Below are 23,687 nucleotides of genomic sequence, written 5' to 3'. Positions count from 1 at the left end.
CCCGTTAGTAATCTCAATCTGTCTATCGGTTGCAGGGTGGAAAGCAATATTCATTTTCAATGTTGTCCCCAAGATTCAATTGGACCTTATTGCAAAAATTTCAGCCTTTTGTTCTCGGTAAGGATCTTACATGTTGCCCTATAAAGGTAATGTCTCCAAATATTCGTAGATAACACCATAACAGCTAACTCTAGGTCATGGGTTTGGTAATTAGCCTTATAAGGTGTCAATTGACGCTACAACAACTAAATCTAGAAAGCTTCCTCACATTTCTCACTTCACTCGAATTTCGATTACTTTTTCAACAAGTTGGTCATTGGTTTTTCTTTCTTCCAAAAGTCTTCCACAACCTCCTATAATGGTCATCTAAGCCTAGAAAACTTCAGATATCGGACGCGTTCTTGGAATAGGTCACTTACTCACAGCTTGAATCTTAGCAGGATCTACAGAGATTCCTTCTGGTCAACTTTTCCTTTTTTTTTTTTTTTTTACTAAACCTCATTACACCTTTCATGGATGTATAACTTTTGGGCTTAACTCTTAGCTCTTTCACTAATTCATATAATTCCTCCCATCTTTTCAAGACAACACACGATTCCTAACGATACTGGACCACTCGAATCTTCTCTAAATTTTATTCCCTTACGTAACATAGTTCTCAATCAATTTAGTCCTTCACTTTTCCGTCGGTGTCACTTATACACATATGACTTCAAGATTTGTATACTTCATTTAATAAAACTAGATTCTTTCTAAGCGTCTCCAAGTAATTCTCAAGTGTTTGTCATGCTCTTTCTCATTCCTTGAACAAATCGGGATATCATCAATAACATAATAACGACTTAATTCAGAATTCGTAGAAAACCTCATTCATCAAATCCACAATTAATGCAGGTGCATTGGTTAACCCTAAAGACGTTACTCTAAACCCTTAATGACAATAACGAATCCTAATGAGGTCTTAAGTATATTCTTATCAGCTACTCCCAATCGGTAGTACTTTAAACCCAAATCAGTCTTCGAGAACACACTCGCCCAATTCAATTGGTCTAATATGTCATCTATCTTAGGCAAGGGATACTTGTTCTTGATGGTGTTTAGCTCCCTAAAATCGATGCATAATTCCATACTCTTATCTTTCTCCTTAACAAACAACACAGGAGCTCCCCACGGTGATGCACTAGGCCTAATATATTCCTTGACCAAACAACTTTTGCAACTTTGTCTTAATTAGCTCATTTCAGGAGGTGTCATTCTATATGGTGCTTTAGATATATGCGTCATTCTAGGAACTAAGTCTATAATGAACTCAAAGGCTCTAACAGATAACATACTTGCAATTTCACTCGGAAACACATCAATGAATCCATTCACAATGGCAAACATCCTCAATTTTCACTCCACTTCTTTACTCACCTCTAACACACTACAGGAAAATAGTTCACACTTTCTATTCATCAATTTCCTCACTCGCATTCCAGAAATAACTAAAGGTTTTTGGACTTCTCAAAACATCTACACGAGGCCAACCTTCCAATAGGGTTCCTTAAACTTATTTTCTGAATTTCACAGTCTACCTTAGCCTTGCACAAACTTAGCCAATCCATCCCAGGAATTACATCTAGGTCCCTCAGATTAAACCTTATCAAATCAGAAGGAAAACGCAATCTTTTATCTTCAAAGGCAAGTTCTTAAACAACTTGGTACACCTTAAGGTTACACCAGTAGGTACTAAAAGGTAAATCAATCACCTCAAATCTACTAAATTCAGACTCTTAACAACAGATGACGAAACAAAAGAATAAGTTGCCCCCGAATCAAATAACTTTCTAACTAGTATGAAGTTAATAGGAAAGTACCAGAAACTACGTCAACAGATAGCTCAGCTTCATTTCGAATCATTGCGAACAGTTTACCCGGAGCCTTATTATGGTTGTTATTCTCATTGGCAGACTTATTGAGGTTCCTTTGGTTGTTCTGCGCTCCTACATGCTTTGAACCCTAATTTCTTGACTGGTTAAATCCCGACTTCACCTGGTTACCACTCCCATTACCATTATGCTCCTTTTTCTGCTTTAGTAAAGCATTCATACTCCCCATGTCCCTTTTTCTGACAATAGTTGTAGGTGACTAATTCTCCATTTGTAGTTTCTACCAGGATGGTTGTTACTGCACATCTTACAGTACTACACTCTCTCATATTGATTCCTATTGTTGTTCCCTTGTTTGTTCCTTCCTTGAAAGTTTTCATATCCATTCCCATACCCGTTTTCATTCATATTCCTCTTGAAATTCCCCTGGTTTTCCCCAGCATTAAACTCTTTTCTTTTCTCCCCAAGAACAATTTTTTTTTTTTTTTTTTTTTTTTTTTTTTTTTTTTTTTCCCTTCTAGACTGCAAACCATAAATATGAGCAGCTTTCCCATACACAATATCCAAAGATGTAAAGGTTTTCCCACCTAATCCTAATTGGATCTCCTCAGTCAAACATTGCTTAAACCCCAGAGCCTTTAGCTCCTCTGTGGCTACAACCTCAGGTGCAAACCACGACAGTGCTATAAATTTGCTATAGTAATCGACAATGGTCATGCTCCCCATACTAAGGTTTATGAATTCCCAAACTTTTTGCTTTCTCATAAAAGGTAGGGTAAAACTTTCCCTTAAGGCAGTAACAATTGAATCCTAATTGAATCTCTCAGCAGTGCTAAACCTAACTCTATTCTCTCTCCACCATAAATCAGCTTCATCTTTCAAATACATGACAACTTGACTCACTCTCATATTCTAAGGACAGTTCACAACCCCAAACGATTTCTCAAACTCTCCAACTCGGTTTTCTAAAAAGGTAGGGTCAGCTTTTCCGCCAAAAGGCGAATAACAGCAGCTAGGTCATTATTGTTGGTCATCCTAGAGCGCAACTTGGAATTCTCAAAACGAAAAGAATACTTTAACTTTTATTACTAACTCTATAAAGGTTTAATACATCCTTGAAAAGAATAAAGAATAACTTAAACTCCTATTGCTTTAACTTTAAACTGTTGTAGCTTTGCTACTTATTCTCCAAAACATTTAAGAACAACCTAACTATTACAACTTTAAATGTTTAAGGCATCTTGTCTATCTGTTCTTTCCTTGGAAATTTGTGAAGTGAAATCTAGATCCTCAGTATTCGTCGATCTTCTCAAAGGATCTTATGTTGGTGTACTTGGAAAGAAGCGTTTTATTCATGAAACAAACAACTTAAGATCTTACTAACGATTTCCCAACCAAAGCATAATCAGAATTCAATAAAACAATAAGTTTGGTGGAATCAAACAATTTCTATGCACATTTACATGCAACAGTTAAACATTTAACACATGCACATAGCAATTAATTCTTATGCTAGCAATTAACTACTAATGCACATATAATTCTATCCTATATGCCCTTTCCTATATTACCCATCTCTCATAATAAATCAAAATAAGTAAAACATTAAAACACTTAAGAAATAAACGAGACGGTTAATAAGAAAGGAATTTTATTAAACGAATAAATATTTATTAAACGAATAAATATAAAGGAATAAAGATACTTAAGGAATTTTTTTTTTTTTTTTTTTTTATATATATATATATATTTAATTTAATTTCGAAAAGAAAGAAAAACGTACTTAATTCACGTAAACGACAAATTTTGAATAAATAAGTTAATTTCGAACTTAAATAAGAAATATTAATGTACTTTCACACAAAATAAAATGAATATGGTCCCCCAAAAAAAAGTACGCATTTTTGAATGATATAATAAGTAGTAGCTCAATTCTGGGAAATTCATTTTAGAAAATTAGCTAGTTTAGGCGCCTAAAAATCATTGAAGTAAAACCATAAGCTTCTAGATACCACTTTGTAACACCCCGACAATTCCCTTTTTTCTAAAACAACCCTTTTATAAATATAACTATAGAGAATTATCAAGGCATTATCGCCCGTGTGAAAACGTAACGGCTTATTCAGAATTTTGCAGCGGAAAACATAAAACTAACTCTTAGGTTTATAAATAATCGATTACATATTAAGTTCAAAACCAATTAACGAAAATAAGGAATCACGAATAGTACGACAAATTTCAAATCCAAGTTAACAAATTAAATCACTTAATTAAACGAATAGAACTACAAGCTCTCTAATCCCGATCCCAATGATGCATCATCTTCAAACCTGTAGATGGGCAACGCTTATTGATCCTTAGAGACTGCTCACCAAAGATGGGTCATCACAGGATCAATAAGGCATAGCCATGATCAACACACACAAACAAAGCACGTAATCAGCAAAGCTGAGTACTACATACTAAAACAACAACAATCCTAGCATGATACTATCAAACCAACAACCCTAACATGATACTAATAAATATAGGTAAGGACAGACAAAACATAATAAATTGACGATTATACTTGACTAGACTAAGCTAGGCTTAACAACCATAATATTATTTTAGTTGAAATAGACAATGGACCGAGTTGACCATCCAGAAGTCTTCACTAAGGAAGACGAGGTACGGGCGCGACTCCGTAACCTCAGTGACCTGCGATATCGAGGAACGTTTAAATAAAAATAGGACACGGTGATCAATCCGGTCCCAGAAAAGGCCATGGGCTACCACCATGAACCCCAACTCCTGTTTGTCCGTCACTTCAGACGTGCACAGTCTAAAGCTATTGCTATTCAGTTTCACTTTACATGATTTACAAATTGAGATTCCGTTATGACTCAACCATTACATAAGACAGACAATTCACATTTGTTCACAACTGTTTTTATCTTGGAATTAAGTAAGTGATCATAAAAGCATCAATCAAGACTCATTCCAACTTAACCAACCTTTCCTTTAACCATGAGCAACCCTGTATATGGGCATAAAGTTTCAACTTACTAAACAAGGTCCTCCGCCCTTATAAAGTAGTGAAAAGATAGAAAGGGAACAACAACCAATTGATCCAACCCAATCATATAGAATAATCTAGTGTTCCCAACCAACATGTTTGTATCAAACATCCATACTAACATGTTACAGTTCTTATAGTGCAAAATGAGTTCAATAAGTTTGTCCAACAGTATTAAACATGCACATTCAATATAACCCAGTTCGTCCATAATATCAACATCACCAAGTTCAACAATAATATCAACATAACCAAGTTCAACAACAAGATTCAACATGGTTTCAACAATTAGCACACGTTCCAAGCACACAGGTATGTACGTACCTTGTATAAACAACTAATAGGCCACTTTAACACTTTCAAATATCGCCTAAAGAAAATTCTCCGCCTAAAACAACCAACAAATAATCCCCATCAATTTCTAATCATTCGCAACCATAATAAAGCATTCCAAATACATCCTAAATATACTTAGAACATTCCCCAACATCAAAACTTGAGTATTTGATTTCCTAGCATAATAATTATTGAATCAATGATTGAAATTCGTTGAAAACTCTTCGCAAACATCATACTTTAATTTCCAGCAATATAACTACTTTCAAACTGCTCCAAAACATAATTAACATGTTTGAAATCATAAAAACAATAACTTTAATAATTCCTAAACATCCTACCATGATTTAAAATCATTAAAAACCTTAAAATTCATACTTTAAATAATTAAAAATCAATATTTCAATGCATTTATATAATCTGAAAATTAATAATTTAATTATGCAAACATATAATTCTTGAAATTCATAATCAAATCATAAAAGTTATAATTTTAATTCAAGAAACATAATTAAATTATTAAAACGTAATTAAATTCATTAATTAGTTTAGGGTTTAAGGAAATAACCAAAAGTTAGGAGAGAGGAAGGACGAAGGCATGGCTGGAGGCGCGGCTGGGCGGCAGGGTTGCACACGGAGGTGCGCTGGTGGCTGCGAACGCATAAACAACCGAGTAAGGTTGTAGAAAACGAACAAGAGAAAGAATGAAGCAAGAGAGGGAGGAGGAATAAGAGATTACCGGCGCAGCAAGCATGGAGGCGTCTCAACGGCGCGGCAAGGTGGTGGCGTAGTAGCGGCGACCAGGTGGTGGTGGTGGTTGTCGCAGAAAACAAAACCACGAGTGAGGATGAGAGAAGACAATAAAGCAAAGTAAAGGAGAAAGGAAAACGAAAGAGAAGAAGCAGGAGGAGATGGAGGAGTACCGACGACGGAGGAGTGGTGGCGCAGCAGAGGTCCGACGGCTGAGAGAAAGGAGGAGGGTTTGAGATTTTGGTGATTTTTACGTGAACACGTGAATGGGGAGAAGAGAAGGGGAGTTGAGTTTCACGTGAGTATTGAAACAAGGATTTGGGTTTATGGGTTATTTGTTTTGGGCTTTATCAAATTGGGCTATATCAAATTGGGCTAGGATTAGAATTAAGTTTGGTATTTGAATTCAACACCGCTTAGGATTGTTTTCTAAATTCAATCGTGTTTTCGTAATTCAAATTATTTTCAACATCAAATTCTAAAATTATTTTAATTTCATAAATCGTTGAAATATTTAAAACGTATAAAAATAAATATACGTTAATTATATATTTATTACTAAAATTAGTAAATTTTTATTTAAATATAATTAACTATACGTTAAAATATATAAATAATGTTTCTAAATTTACGGGGGATTACAGGAAATAAGAACACCAACGACCCACCGCCGTCGTGGTTCAACTCCCACAACCGCCCTTGGGTCGAATACCACAGCCGCCAAAACCCTAAACCCTAAATCTGGGTTTATGAAGAACATAAGAAAATCAAACTTTAATTCAACCAAAAACTTTAATTCAAGGAAAAACATGAAGAAAGGGAGAATATGAAGAACAGAAGAAAATCGAACACGAAGAACATGAAGAACGGAAGAGAACACGAAGAACATATGATAAAATTCAACCAATGTTTTCTTTCTCCTGCTGAAAAAAATCAGAAAAAAATAATGCATTAATTAAGTTTATTGAAATCTGTGTAAAATTTGAAATTCAAATTTGAAAGTGAAATTGAAAATTTGGGAAAATTTCAAAAAGAGGCATGTTTAAAGATGCCATTCCAACCAATGAATAACATGCTGTACAAGATGCTATGTACACTAGGTGTACATGTTGTATAATCCATTAAATTCAACTCAAACCTCCTAAAGCTTGGTGCCAATTAAAGTACTTCCTCTGTCTCTTTTTGTTCTTTACGTTTTCCTTTTTGGATGTCCCAAAATGTTTTTCACACTTCCTTTTTATTATCACATAAATGCTTTAATATTCTATCAAAATTTGTGTCCAATGATTTTTTAACCAATTAAATTCCTTGGGTCATTTAATCTCTCACCCTTTTGTTTTGGGACATTAATTTTTTCTCATTTTATCAATATCAGAATTTTGATAAGAGTGAAAACATTAAATAAACGTAAATTATTTTGTTTGAATAAAAAAATAGAGTAATCTCAATACATATGAATTAGTCGTTAAAACGCGTAGTAAAATACCTAACATAAAGAACCAAAAAAGTGTTGTCCTTTTTGTACAAAACTCTAATTTACTAGTTTAATATAATTTCTCGTTTATGCGTAAAAATAAAACAAAAAAAAAATAAAACGAGTATAACTTGTAGCGAGTATATTAAGATACGGAGGAAGTATCACCGAGTTTGTGACTCAAAATAGCATGAAAACAAAATTAACATGAAAACGAAAAGAATTCCAAATGTGGATGAAAGCATATTACCCTTTGGGGCTCAGCCTCATGTCGGCAGTGGGCCTAATGGCGATAGGAATGCTTCGATTATAGCTGTTAAAAACTGACCCGACATGAAAATCCGACCTAAACTGATCGAATCCGTGACCAACCATGACCCGAAATTATGGTAAAACAGGTAACTCGAAACCCGACCTGTACCCGATCCGAAAAAATCGATAACCGATTTTAACCTGATGTTGTAACACCCGAACCCGAACCCGACACCCGACCCGAAGATGACCGATAACCAAACTGACCCGACCGAACAATGACCCAAACCCGATTCAATACCCGACCCGATGTCAACCCCAAACCGATTGTAACTCGATGAAACCTGCTATTGACCCGACCTGTGACAACTCGCTATCCGATTTACCCGACCTGTTGATAACCCGACTTGTCATCAACCCGATCAAATATTAACTTCAACAATAAATCTATTTTAATTATTTATTACTAGATACTGAAAAATTAAAACGCGAAAAAATTAAAACGTGTTGAATAGCTTAACGTTTTTATATAAATAAACAAAAGTAAAGTAAAACTTGTTTTATTTTTACAATAATTTCGAGTTATTTTTGCAATTTGGATGAGATGAAAGGTAAAAATTGAATCGAACATCCTAACTGACAGTCTTTCTCTTTGTCTACGCGACTTATGTCAATGTGCCCAACAACGAGAAAAACGGTTACACTATCGCACAGGAGACTCGCATTGGCTCGAGACCCATTCACTTACCCCTCATTCCATAAATGAAATTCGAGTTGTGGGAGTAATGTTTTTCACTTTCACATTTTGAGATGACCAAATCGATCATTGGTTTGTAATCCATATTCACTTTATATGTGTATTGACTTGACAAAAACACGTGATTATTTGGTCTATATAAAATTTAACTCTAAAATAAGTTAAAAAATATGTTCACAATATAAAATAATTAAAATATATAGGTTAATTATCAGACCCGAGTTTGACCCGTCCCCGAGAGTGACCCGACCTGAATTCTATCTGATCCGATTATATCCGTTCCAAACCAAGACTCGAACCCGAAAATAACTGTTTTGCAAATCGACTTAAACCCGACTCGATAAGACCCGAACCCGAAATCAAACCTGACCGAAATGTGACCCGACCCGAACCCTACCTGAACACGGGATAGGAAAAAATCCGACATGACCCGACCTGAAATTGACCTGACCGAAACCGAACTCAACCCGGATGGAATATTGACCCGACATGACCCGACCTGATCATGACCCGAGACCCGGGATGACCCGACCCAAACCCGACCTTATGACCTGTTTTGACAGCTCTAGCTTCAATATTGACCTTCCACATTACTACTTACTATGTTCCTAAAAGATTGTCTAAGTGCTTTTGTTTACTTTATTAAGAAGTAATTAAGAACTAGTTTAAGGGCCGCGCGTGCAACGCACGGCTACTACTAAAACAATTTATTATTTTAATAGTAACAAAAAGACTTGTGATATTAAGAAAACATAAAAGTAAATAGGCCAGATATATGAAAAAGTATAAATTCAAAGCTAGTTGTGTCAAAAAAATATTCAAATGAACTAAATTTGCATATTACTATATATACAAAGTTAAAAATTATAGTCGTTTACTTGTATCTAACAACGTTAACCAAACCCGAATTTTCGATAAGACCCGAGCATAACCGAGTTAGTCAAATACAACATATTTTGAATTGAGTAAAATCTTGATAAATAAACTTATATGTTAGTCTACTTACCATGTATTATTATTTTAATTAACATTCTTACTTACCAGTTACCATGTATTATATTATTCATAGTAGACTAACATTAGAAGTTCATTTATCAATGTTTTTTATATTTCTTATGTAATACCCCTAGTTTTTAAAACTCGATTAATTATGCTTAATTATTTTTATTTAGCTTAAATCGTTTTAAACCCTAATTTCGAACTTTATTTTAGTTAACGAAGTTTTATTGAAATTTTAAGATTTGTTACACGTTTTACTTTTCGGATTTTATAATTTAATTTTTATATTTACGAGCTTAAACGATCTTTTTAAATCTTAATTATTTTCGGATTTTTCATAATTTAATAACGTTCTTATTTTATTCGAAAACGAAATTTATTTTTCGTTAACGACACTTTTATAAAAGATTATTTTGAGACTTAGTTTTAATTAAACATTTCTATTCTAATTAATTTTCTAAAAACAGAAAATGATTTTTCTGAACTTTGCCTAACTTTGGGAAATGACCAAAATGCCCTTAGAAGAGCCAAAATCTCATTTCACCTCTTCTCCTTGCTCTCCACGTACAAATGGAGTGAAGGATTTTCTTCCATCCCTCCTTCCCTCAATTCTGTCCAAATTCACTCCTTGGACCCCAAGCAAATTCCCTTCTTCTTCACCCTATAATCAGACATAATTGCATCAATTTCCCCAAACCAAAATCAATTACCAAAACTGAAAATCTCATCCTCTTTGTTTTCTGTAATTCAAACCACCACCATAGCCACCACCGATTACCACCTCGACCACCACTGCCTACAACCACCAGCACCGACGACCACCGCAATCACCATCGCACACCCACCGTACTTCCCCCTGCTCTCCTTCTCCTTCGTCGCACCACGCCCCACCACCTCCCCTGTTTTCCCTTTCCTCGTTCCCCTTATTGCGCCACCACACCGCAACCACCACACCCCGTCACCCTCACCGATTGGTGAACTGACCTCCGCCGCCCACTTTCCCCGGCGAGCTGCTCTCCCCTCCGCCCATAACCACCCACGACACCACCCCTAAACTCCCCTGCTCTGCTCGCCCATCTCGTGCCCTTTCTCTGTCTCCCCCGTCGTCCCGCCGCCACTTATTACCTATCACCACCGCCGCCCTCCGTCGCGAGCAGCCGCGACGTTGAGCCGCCCAGCTCAGCCACCCCAGCGCCCCTTTCTCTCCTCCTCCCCTTCGTGCCTCCCCTGTTCGTGCACCCCTTCCCCTTTCTCTTCGCGCCGCCTCAAACAACCACCACCACCACCGTCGCCTCTGGCGCGGGTTTGCGTGGCTGCACCGCCCAACTCAGCCGCCTCCCTTCTCTGCTCCTCCCTTGTTCCTTCGTGCGAGCCCCCTCCCCTGTTTCTTGGTTTCTTTTTTTCAGAAACCAAAACCAAGTTTCTTTTTGAAACTTTGGTTTTCATTTAAACCTATTATTAAGTTGGGCCAAAAACTCTAGAACTTTGGGCTTTGGGTAAGACCAAATTTAAATTTTCAGATTTATAATTTAGCCATAGTAATGATTTAATAAGTTTTTTCCAAGTAATTACTAAAAAATTGTTATTATTTTCAGATTTAATTATCGATTTTACTAAAATAAATTACTAGCTTTATTTACTAAAAATAGAATTTAAATAATGTAAATTGATTTATGAAATATACATTTTGATTAAAATGTCGATTAATAATATTTTCATTTAAATTATGAAATTATATTTTTTTATTAAAATACGTTATTTATAAATTCATTATTTATAAACTTAATATTTATAAAATATCGATTTTAGATTGTTTGTCGATTTAATATTAATTCAATAATTTGATACTTTGAAAGAAATCGAACTCGGAGCTCAGGACGAACGAACCAAGGAAAAAGGCCTAGCAATCATGGAATTGAGGTAACGGTTATTGCTAGTACCCGCAATCCTTTCGAAATGTATTTATGAATGATGTTATGAATGATTGATGTTTTATAATGATGTTTTATGATTTGCGGGATTACAAGTATGATTTGATTGAATTGTTTTACGATAATGCAGCTTTATGCAAAGTATTGATTTAATTAATTATTATTCCTGAAAGAAATGATTTTCTGACATAACGAGATTTAATGATTTTATTGATCTATCCTGAATGAATGAGATTTTTTTTTTCCTGATTAATGTCCCATTAAAAGAAATGAAAACATGATAAAGGAAAGTGTAAGAACTGGTCAAGTTCCCCTGATATGGAACCAAGGTTTCCCCTGATAAGAAGCACTGGCTTCCCCTGATATGGAGCCCAAGCTCCCCCTGATAAGAAGCACTGGCTTCCCCTGATATGGAACCAAGGTTCCCCCTGATAAGAAGCACTGGCTTCCCCTGTTATGGAGCACTGGCTCCCCCTGTTATGAAGCACTGACTTCCCCTGTTCGTAGGAGACGTCCTACCATGTTTTCCTGTAAAGTGATGACGACCAGAATAATTCTGTTAAATGTTTTACTATATTCTATTCTCCCTGTTTATTAAATAAAATGAATTGAAATGATGTTACGATGCTAGGGTAACTCGTTACTGAGTCTTCGGCTCACCGTTTTGTTTTCCGTTTTAGGTACTGCTGGGGACCACGGAAACGAGTAGTGGCGAGGATTCCACTATTACAAAGTTCACCTAAGTTAATGTTAAGTTGTAACAAGTTTAAGTAAAGATTCTTGATTAAGTTACGTACTTTTATTAAGGAATTAAAAAGGATTATTATGTTAATTTTGGAGTTTAATAGCTTATGATTGATGGTTGCCTTGTAATTCCCAAAAGGGAGTTACGGCAGGTAATGTCCCGACCGAATTAGGTTAATTCCACTGCTAATTATGATTAAATAATTGAATTAGAGGTCGGGGTGTTACAGTTTGGTATCAGAGCCAAGGTTCTGCGACCATAAGTGCTAAACTTTACGGGTTTTGCACGAAATAAAATTTATTAGGTTTTAAGCAAGAATTTTAAGGAATAAGTTAAAAAGAATATGTTAAAATCAAGTCAAGTTAAAATGAAATGAGTGTGAGCGTAGGAACACACGGGATAAAAGGGATCCATTTCTTATGTTATTGATGTTTTCTTGATTGAATATGTTATGCGAAATATCGTTTATCGAACTTACCAACGATGCCACGAACGAAGCTCACAACAAAGCGCAACATTCACGATAACGTCTCCCACAATGATGTCCCCTATGATGATTTCTATGACGAGCAATCTATAATAGACTCCAAGGATATGATGGAACGATTAAGAACTGCAAGTACGTTGTCAACTGAAGTGGTCAAAGATTCTCGAAAAACGGAAGTCACTAATGCGAACGAAAATGCGTCACTATTTAAAGTTTTCACCCTCGAATCCACCAATCTTTGATCGCAAGCCAATTCGATGGAATTTAAAAGACTAGATCAATCATACGGATCAACTACTCGAAACTTTCGACATGCTCTAACGAATGGAAGCGAATATCGTGCGAAAAACGAATACTTGTTATTTATGTCAAGGAAAAGATTATTTCGTTAAAGATTGTCCTAAACCACCTCCAACGAATACCGGAACATTAACCTCGACCAATCAGGAACGAAGCAACAACAATGCTAAATCCATCACGCCCGTCAACATATGTAAGAGCTTACATGATGAAAGACGAAGATGACGCCAACATTGATATTATTTTAATTTAGTTTTCTCTCGCTTTGAAGCTGATTTCACTTTTATTGTTATATGTCATATAATGAGTTTCCTACCCTAGACAGTCTAGGAAAAGTTTAAGTATTACTATTTTCTTAGAAGGAGTTAAGTTAAGCATGGTTCGAACTCAAAGATTCTGTGGATATGGATTGTTTTAAGGAACTTTTATGAAAGATTTAAGGATGGTATAAATGTTAGAGTGCCAAACAAGCATAAGGTTGTATTTCATGAGTGGTTGATCCCCAGTTAAGATGAGGTTATTCGAAGTTTAACGTGTTAACATTATGAATAAAAGTGATCCTTGGTCTACCTTTCCGATGCATATTTTGGTGTTTATAAGTACAAAGGCCTATTATCTAAAAGCTGATTGATATGCCCCTATTAATGAAGCTAAGAAGTTATACATAAATGTTATGAACCCAACATGAGTTATGATAAAAGACCCATTTGAGTTGACACATGAATAAGATCTTGAGGATTTTTCCAAAAGAAGTTACCAAGAATTAGCTTGTCAATAAAGGTTGAATGATAGAGTACCGAAAGAGCATGAGTTGTAATTTTGTAAGTGGTGAACCATCGATTAAATCAAGGTTATTCAAGGTTTAAAACGTTCAAGTATGATTGATTCTTGAGTTACTATTCCGCACCCTTTATAATGATTGTTTTTGTGGTTGCAAGTACCTAAGTGTATTTTCAGATATGTTAAGGAAGCTAAGCTAGAATTTTAAGAGTTGTGCAAGAATATTATGCGCAACCAAACATGATTTATGGTGAAAAGATGAAATTAAGGTTACACATGAAGTTCTGAGAATTTTAAAAATAAGTTATCAAGAATTGGTCTTTCAATAAGGTTGACCTTCTGCATCATTTATAAGGATTGTTTTTGTGTAATTATCTGAAAGGATGCTTGATTATCTCCATAAAAGAAAAGTTGAACCAGAGAATGTAAGGTTTTGCAAAAATGTTGCGAGGAAAAGTATGATTTATGGTGAGGACATGAGATTGAGTTTGTATATAAAGCATTGAAATAAGTTATCAAGAATTCTGTCTATGAGGTTGATGATATCAATGAATGTTAGGAAGTTCGGAAAGAATTATGAATGATTGAGGAATGAAATAGAGTTAAGAAAAGAAATCGACGAAATGACATGTCTGTAAAACCAGGTAGTCTGAACTCAGTAATACTCCCTCCGTCTCTTTTTATTTTTTACGTTTGGTATTTTTCACGCGTTTTAACGATTAATTAATTTGAATCGAGATTCCTCAATTTTTTTTATTTAAACAAGATAATTTACGTTTATTTATAATGTTTTCACTTTTATCAAAATTCTGATATTGAAAAATGAGAAAAAATTTAATGTCCCAATGGAAAAGTGTGAGATATTAAATGATCCAATGAATTTAATTGGTTAAAATAATAATTGGACACAAATTTTAATAGAATAGTAAGTCATTTATGTGATAATATAAAAGGAAATGTAAAGAACATTTTGAAATGCCCAGAAAAGAAAACGTAAAAAACAAAAAGAGTCGGAGGGAGTAAATAATAGATTGAGTAAAATTAAAAGTAAATTGGTAGGCAGATTTATCTTTTAGTTAGATTAAATAATTGTATGTAGAAACAAACACGCGGGGACCATAAACTGATAAGTCAAATAAGGTATGAGGCAAATAAATAAAGATATCCATTTATGATATAAGTATGAGACAATCTTTTAGGAACAGAGGGAGTATTTTGAATGTAACTAAGGTTTTATGAGACAATAACTTCAACTCATTAAATGAGTTTGACCCAGGAAAAAAAAACCATTTACCTTTGACTTGTTAGTACCAAACTATGTTGTTTGGTACCAAATGACAAAATACAACTACCCTACTTTTACAACTTATGTTGTTTAGTACCAAATGAAAATACAACGTACAATTGCAAAAAAAAAAAAAAACAGATATATACTTCGTACTCCCTCCGTCCCGGAATACTTGACCTGTTTTCCTTATCGGGCCGTCCCTTAATACTTGACCTGTTTCTAAAAATGGAAATATTCTAACAATATTATATTATTTCTCACTCCATCCCTATTAACCCACCCACCCCCTACTCCATACAAAAAATAATTAAAAATTCAACCCCTACTCTTCCCCAACCCCACCTCACACTAACTACATTAAAATAATACCCCACTATCAACTACTACCTATTAAATTAAATAAGTCAATTCAAATCCCTTAAACTATGTGCCGGTCAAACCGGGTCGAGTATTCCGGGACGGAGGGAGTATTATTTAATAAATTATCAGTAGTATTTATATTGTGTAAGACTTCCTCCATGTAACTCTTGAGTTTATTATTACACGTTGGTTAAACCAATCTTATCTATACATTCCCTGATATTAAAAATCTCATAGATCAAGACCCTAAAAGAAAATAAAAATCTTCCCTAACCATGGGGGAACCAAAATTAACACTGGTGTTTTTCGTCTACATGTTCTGTCTGGTGATGTTGTTGTCATCCATGTATGCTTGTGGTTATAGTGAAAAGTCTCACCCACCGACAAATCCTGGCACTCTGGGCACCCTAGGTACACCAGGAAGAGATGGTAAACCAGGAAAAGATGGCAAACCAGGAAAAGATGGAGCACCAGGACAACGTGGCACATTAGGAGGACGTGGTACTCCGGGAGGACGTGGCACACCGGGAACTTCAGGCGGCACACCTGGAACTCCAGGCACACCGGGAACTCCTGGTACACCTGGAACTCCGGGTACTCCAAGACCTCCTAACACTCCACATACTCTTAGCGCTCTTGTCTCAACAAAAACTAGAAGCAACATAGGAGGCCCTGGAGCACCGAGTGTTCCGGGAACACCCGGTGCTCCAGCCACGTCAGGAACTCCTGGCACACCAGGAACTTGTGGTGGCAAACCAGGTAGTCCTGGCGCACCAGCTACCCCAGGTACTCCTGGCACACCAGGAACTCCTGGCAGTCGAAGCACTCCTGGTTCACCAGGAATTCCTGGTTCCCCGGGAATTCCTGGTGTTCCAGGAACACCAGGAGCACCGGGTACTCATTGTATGTGATCGATATAAATATATTTAATAATCATGAAGGGGTAAGTTATTATCTTCTTAGGGAAAAAATAAGAGGTGGTGGTACGTGGGTCTTTTCGGACCTTAAAGTGGTTGCATAGGATATAGTCCATCAAGTGAACGGTGGTGAGGGTACGTTGCTCCATCACCTACTACGTACTTATCCGAAGATGTCACTTAAAATTACTTCGTGTTTCTAATTGTTCTAATTTTATTTGACATAATGTTTAAGGATAATGGTGAGGTAAAATGGTAGGCTATGTAATATGCAAATGACTTTTAAGATTACGGAGTACTATTTAGACGCACGTAGCATGTTATGTTGTTTGTTAGAGTTATAGACTTATCATAGTGTAGTGTTAGTAATTTAGTATACTGTTGTTTTATTTACATATTGATGGAGCTAATTACATGGGGTGCTCTAACTTATGGTTCTTGACTTCTTGTACGTTAGATCTTGCACAACTTATGTAATCAGTACACTTTCTAACTTTCGAACACTACGCCTATACAAAAACACTTTTAGAATAATACTTTTCTCAGATTAAATAAAATTCTGGGTGATTTATATACTTACTTTATACTTGATCTAGTGCCCTTAAGGCCTTAATTTTTTCTCCGTTTGTAGTCCATATAATAATATGTCAAGTGGAAGTACTACTGCCGCACGAGCTATCTCTTGGCTCTTGCAATGGTAGAAGAATAACTACGGGGCTTATTAAACCCCGCCTCATAAATACTTACTCGCCCTATTAAATGTCACGAATATCTCTCTATATTTACCCCTTTATATTTTAACCTTTCACCTTACTTTCACTCACCACCTTACCTCCAACCTTACAACTCACCTTCAACAGCTTACAACCACTACAAGAAATCTTCATTTTTCCGACCGACAAAAATGGTCGGAAAAATGGTTAAATTGGTCGCTAAATAGTTTTGCGATTGAAAGTGGTCGGTAGAGTGTAGTCGGAATATTACTGGTCGGTATATTAGGAAAATACGACTGAAAAGTAGTCGTTAAATTTCTACGACTACTTTACCGACTAAATTGTAGTTGCAAAATATCCGACTACCAAAGTACTCCCTCCGTCACTTTTTGTTTTTTACGTTTTCCTTTTTGGGTATTTCAAAATGTTTTTTACATTTCCTTTTATATTATCACATAAATGATTTAATATTTTATCAAAATTTGTGCCAATTATTATATTAACCAATTAAATCCATTGGGTCATTTAATCTCTCCCACTTTTCCATAAAGACATTAACTTTTTCTCAATTTCCCAATATCAGAATTTTGATAAGAGTGAAAACATTATAAATAAACGTAATTTTCCTCGTTTACATGAAAAACTTAGAAGAGTCTCAATGCACATTAATTAGTCGTTAAAACGCGTGTAAAATACCAAACGTAAAAAACAAAAAGAGACGGAGGGAGTAATCGTTAAAATCACGACTACAGAAGTAGTCGGAAATTACCGACTACAAAGCTAGTCCCTAAAATAACGACTACTTTTGTGGTCGGTGATTTCCAACTACTTTTGTGGTCGCAATTTTAACGACTAAATTTGTAGTCGGAAATTTAGCGACTACTGTATTGAAGAAGGGGTTGTTTCTTTTAAAACAATTTACGACCAAAAGGATGGTCGGAATAGTAAATCTGTGACCATATATTAACGACCACATATTGATTTTTTTTTTTTTACCAACTAAAATGTAGTCGTAAAACTTGTTATCAACGACTGCCCAAACTGTAGTCGGAATTTAGCGACTAAATAAAGTGGTCGCTAAATATCTTTCGTCGCTTTGGTCGTTAAATTTTTTAAAACATTTGTTTTGGTCGATTTATTTCACGACTATTAAATAGTCGTAAGTTACTTGTGTAGTAGTCGTAACTTACCGACCAATTTTATTTAGTCGGTAAATATTATATTTAACGACCATCATTTAAATAGTCGGTAAAATTCGATTTTACCGACTACTTTTCCTGTGGTCGGAAAATTTAGTCGTAAAATCACCGCTTTCTTGTAGTGAACCCACCTTCAACCTTCCAACATTCCGGCAACGACCCTCCTGCCAGACCTCCGGCAGAAATTCCGGCACCCGAAATCCGGCGGCTTCCTCCACTCTGGCAAGCACTTTTTTCGGCGACGCAAATCTGCGGCAAAAAATGCGTCTAAATTCTTACATGTACGAGCCATCCGGGGGAACATCCACATCATACCAAGAGGTAAAGAGGGTTCTTCATTTTAAGCTTCCACCATGGTAGAGACTTCTGCAGTTTAAGCTCGTACCATCATGGTGGAAGCTTAAAATGAAGAAGCCTGCATATTAATTCAATTTTAATTATTGTTGAATTTGAAATAATTATTCCGGAAAATATTAGTTAGACTTTTTAGTTTTGATCTCGCACCATGGTGGAGACTTATGTTGTTTGAGCTTTTACCATGGTGGAAGCTTAAAACGTAGAAGTCTCCATGCTAAAAAAAAAATGTAATTCTAAATTAGTGATATTAAATACGAAATAGTTTTGGTAATTAAGTGTTGAATTGAACTAATTATTCCGGAAATAAATTAGTTAGACTTTTCCGTTTTAAGTTCGCACCATGGTGGAGACTTCTATTGTTTAAGCTTCTACTATGGTGGAAGCTTAAAACGAAGAAATCTCTACCATGGAAGAAGCCTAAAACGCAGAAGTATCAATGCTAAAAAAGAAATGTAAATCTATTTTTATTTTATTAGTGATATTTAATAATTTTCTGTAACTTTTCCCTCCACATTTGAAAAAATTATTCCGGAAAAAAATTATTTTGGAAAAAGTTAGTTAGACTTTTTCGTTTTGAGCTCGCACCATGCCGAGGACTTATGTTATTTGGCTTCTACCATGGTGGAAACTTAAAACGAATAAGTCTACACCATGGTAGAAGCTCAAGACGAAAAAGTCTAACTAATTTTTTTACATAGAATTTTATTTTACTTTTATTTGATTGAACTTGTAATTGATATTAATTATTTATTTGATTAATTTATTAATATATTTTACACTAATTAAATAAAAATATACTAATACATTTTTTTCGCATGAAGACTTTTACTCTGTATGTTTGAAGCTCCTACCACAGTAGAGACTTCTTCATTTTAAACTTTCACCATGGTATTAGCTCAAACAACAGAATTCTCCACCATGGTGTGAACTTAAAACGAAAAGTCTCCTAATATTTTCCGGAATAATACAATAATTAAAATTGAATTTATATAGTGACTTCTTCATTTTGAGCGTCCACAATGCATGGTGGAGACTTCTATAGTTTGAGCTCCTACCATGGTACGAGCTTAAATAAACTGCAGAAGTCTCTACCATGGTGGAAGCTTAAAATGAAGAACCCTCTGTATTTAACGGACAAAAAAAAAATATTTACCTCTTGGGATTACGTGGATGTTCCCCCGGATGACTCGTACATGTAAGAATTTCGACGTATTTTTTCGCCGAAGATTTGCGTCGCCGGAAATTTCCCTCGCCGGTGTGGTGGCTGCCCGGAATTTCGGTCGCCGGAGGTCTGGTCGGGGGTCTGGCCAGAGTGGTGACCGTCTGAATGTTGGAAGGTTGAAGGTGGGTACGTGGTAAGGTAAGATGGTGAGTGAAAGTAAGGTGAAAGGTAAAACATGGGAGGTGATAAATCTAAGGAAATTTTTATTTCGTCCAAGGAAATCCACACTTTTACAAAGTTGATTTCTTTGGAAGAAGTAAATTTTTCCTTGGATTTATCATTTCCCATAAAACATGAAGGGGTAAATATATGGAGAGATAGTTGTGACATTTAATAGGGCGGGTGAGTTTTAATAGGGTGGGGTTAGCGTTCCACATAACTAATTGCCAACATCTGATTTCCCGAATACAAATAAATTTCCATAACAGACCTCAACCCTAGATTATAATTTTGTTTTTAATTTGTACTCCGTAATTTACAAGATAAAAGAAAATACATTTATATTACTCCCTCCGTATTTATTTAAGAGATACACTTGGCCGGACACGGATATTAAGAAAAAGAATTAAATGAAATAAAGTAATAAAACAAGTGAGGTTGAGTAGATATTTTAATAAGAAAAACAAGTGGGGACCATGTCATTTTAGGGAGGGGAGAGTGGAAGTGGGGTGTAGATATATTATTTAAATAGATGGTGGGGTTGATAAGTTACTAAAAATGGCAAGTGTATCTCTTAAATAAATACGGCCGGAAAAGGCAAGTGTATCCCTTAAATAAATACAGAGGGAGTATGATTTTTTGTCAGAAAGGACCTCTTAAAGTCTGAAAATTATGACAAAGGAATTTATAAAAAAAAATGTTGTGAGATGAACCTAAAATTGATTTTTTGTTGTGAGATGAAACCTTTACCCATTTTTCGATAAAAATTTTCCGGTTTTGACTCGTGTGTGTCGGTCATGTGCTTCTTAAAAATAATTTCAGATGAACCCCAATTTCCACAAAAGTCAAATTAAACGAATTGATGCGGAAATTGGGCCTTTTTCTCTTTCCTTGTTTGAATAGGGCGCAACGATTTGTTTTTTTGGTATCTTGCACAATTGAAGAACCGGTCGAAGAAGATGAACATGAGAGGGACCGTAGAGTTAGGAAGGCGCAATTTAGAAGGTGGACCATGGTGCACCTTAAGAATATTAGTATATAATTAAAAGAACATCTGGTTATGTAAAAGGAACATGGGCATATATTTTTTTATATTTTTAATAAATTGTGATTTTTATAACAAAAAAATAAAATATTATATTGCATGTTCTTTAGTCGTAGTGTCATGTTCTTTTGTTTATGCACATGTGTTCTTTTGGTGCACATGGTGCACCATGGTCCATAGTCCACGTAAAAAAAATCATTTTTTAATAAGCACGTGACCAAAGCGCGCGAGTCAACGCCGAAAAATTGGAGTTACCATCGAAAAATTGATAAAGGTCTCGTCTCACAACAAAAAATCAATTTTAGGTCCTATCTCACAACAATTTTTTTTATAAGGTCATTTATCACAATTTTTGGACTTTAAAAAAATTTCTAACAAAAAATCATACTTCCTCTATTTTTAATAATTGCACCATCTTGGTTTTAACACTATTCCCATATTCTTATATAGTTATTTTTTTTGTAATTTATATGTAAGGAAAAATATATTCATGTGGGATCTTGTTAGATTCGTCTCGAAATATACTTTCAAATTAGCAAATTTTTATAATTTTTTAAAATGTATAATGGGAGATATTAGTGGTTAAAATAGTGCATTGGCAAGCGTGAAATCAAAGATGGTACAATTAAAAAAAATGGAGGAAGTATATATTACTATAAATATTTGTTTCCATCTTTGTATCGACTATTTTAATTACATATTTCCATAGTAAAAGTTCATGCGACACCATTAAGAATACGCCACATAAAATTGCGACAATTAAAACTTATTGCAAGTTGCGACCTTTATCATCACCCTAGTTGTTTATTTTTTCATGTAAAAAGAATAAAATAGGATAATGTTTGAGTGGTCTAGTGATGTCTGGGCTTGTTGTTTGTTTCCAATTTCAATCAAGATCCTCAAATTCTAACCACATTCAAACTTACATTAATGGTTGGCACTTGGAAGCTTCATTTCTCAACAATATTCAAAACGAAAACATTGTGGTAGTCGTTGTACCATTCAAAGACTCCAACTTTGTCAAAGTTGGCAGCTTCTTCTCTTATTCTTCATTTGTGAAATGTCAAGTTCCCTTTGCGAACAAACAAACACAGCACAGCTAATACCATTTCTCAACAAACACAGCACAGTATTGGATTGGTAATTTAATTTGGGTGTATATTTACTATTGTTATGGGGGGTTGTTTGTCTTATAGATTGAAGTTGATCCGCGATCTAAACCCAAATGAGGATACTTTGTTAGGAAACGTGACTAGTTTTTCCTACAAATCACTGAAAAAGGCAACAAACAATTTCAGCAATAGGCTCAGATCGAATGGATTTCCATCATCTTACAAGGGCACTTTAACAGATGGGTTACAAGTCATAGTTAACGTATATAGAACCGATTATAGTGTCATAGACTTGGCTTCAATAATCAAAATCATGTCTGGAGTCAGGCACCAAAATGTAGTGGAACTCATTGGGTACTGCATTGAAGGTAATCATAAAATGCTGGTGCACGAGTTTGTAGGGGATTGCAGCCTGGATCAGTTGTTGTTTCCAGACTCCAGCAGTGGGGTAGGAGATCGTTCTGTGCTAGATTGGCCCATGAGAGTGTCCATATGCTTTAAGATTGTTCGGGTTCTAGAATATCTTCACTGCGGGATCAGTCCCCGTGTTGTGCTTCGTGATTTCAAGCCTGGGAATGTGTTAATGGATTCAAGTTTCAACCCCAAAATAGTAGGTTTTGAGTGTTCAAGTCTTCTAGAAGACAGTGAATTAGACCGTAGTAGCCGTATTTGTGGAACAATTGGCTACTTGGATATTGAATATTGTATAACAGGAAGATATTCAGAGAAGACAGATGTGTTTTCTTTTGGAATTACTCTACTCGAAATCATCAGTGGTAAGAAAAATCTGCGGTTTATCTTGGTGAATTGGGCTTGGGACCTACAAGCAAGTGGTAGGATTCCTGAGATTGTCGATCCTACTCTATCTCAAGTTTCAGAAGATGAAGTGATACGTTTTGTCAAAGTTGCGCTTTCGTGTGTCCAATATTCAGAACTCAGACCGAGCATGTCTGAGGTAAGGGTAATGCTCTCAGACGGATATGACTTCAGTAACATGGTACTAACTAGACCATAGAGGAATAATTCTTTTGAGTTTTGACATTGATGAATGATATATGATCAACGTTGATGTGCCGTAAAAAAGGTAGAAAGAAAATGTACGTTTTAAGTAATACCTGCTTCAAACAAACCGACCACTCGCGTTGTATATCTCTACAATAATGTTGTAATACTATAACTGTATTAACATATTGCACGCAGTATGATTTAAGAACAACAGGACATCATTGATATCAATGATATGAGGAAAACCCAACTTTAAGAAACTTTTTACTTCAACTTTCATTGCCTGTGTTGTATGGAATGTATTTTTTCATCTGTTTAGAATAATATGTGTTATAATATTATTCTAATAATACGGAGTATGTGTTAGAATAATATGAAACAGGGTAACAATGTCTTATAATATGAAATTTAACATTTATTATCAATAGGGCTGGTGGCGCAGTTGGCTAGCGCGTAGGTCTCATAGCTAAGATGAGTGATCCTGAGGTCGAGAGTTCGAGCCTCGAGCCTCTCTCACCCCAACTGTAAATTTTTTAAAAGAAGCAACTTTTCTTTTTTAACCAGTATGCA

The 23,687-nt window shown here is 35.4% G+C and overlaps 2 protein-coding genes across 2 annotated transcripts; both read left to right on the top strand.

Moving 5' to 3' along the window:
• The first annotated feature begins 15,663 nt into the window (after window positions 1–15,663).
• Window positions 15,664–16,299, top strand: LOC110785388 (uncharacterized). The gene has a single exon (XM_021989816.2). It carries the CDS (start codon window positions 15,664–15,666, stop codon window positions 16,297–16,299), a length of 636 nt encoding a protein of 211 aa, XP_021845508.2.
• Window positions 16,300–19,756: 3,457 nt separating this feature from the next.
• On the top strand, window positions 19,757–23,127 carry LOC110785373 (cold-responsive protein kinase 1). The gene is made up of 2 exons (XM_021989806.2): window positions 19,757–19,911; window positions 22,197–23,127. Exons 1-2 carry the CDS (start codon window positions 19,757–19,759, stop codon window positions 23,125–23,127), a joined length of 1,086 nt encoding a protein of 361 aa, XP_021845498.2.
• Window positions 23,128–23,687: the final 560 nt, after the last annotated feature.

The sequence above is a fragment of the Spinacia oleracea genome, chromosome 3 (genome assembly GCF_020520425.1).
Source record: "Spinacia oleracea cultivar Varoflay chromosome 3, BTI_SOV_V1, whole genome shotgun sequence".
Taxonomy (NCBI): domain Eukaryota; kingdom Viridiplantae; phylum Streptophyta; class Magnoliopsida; order Caryophyllales; family Amaranthaceae; genus Spinacia; species Spinacia oleracea.
This window is presented reverse-complemented; position numbering and strand designations above follow the sequence as displayed.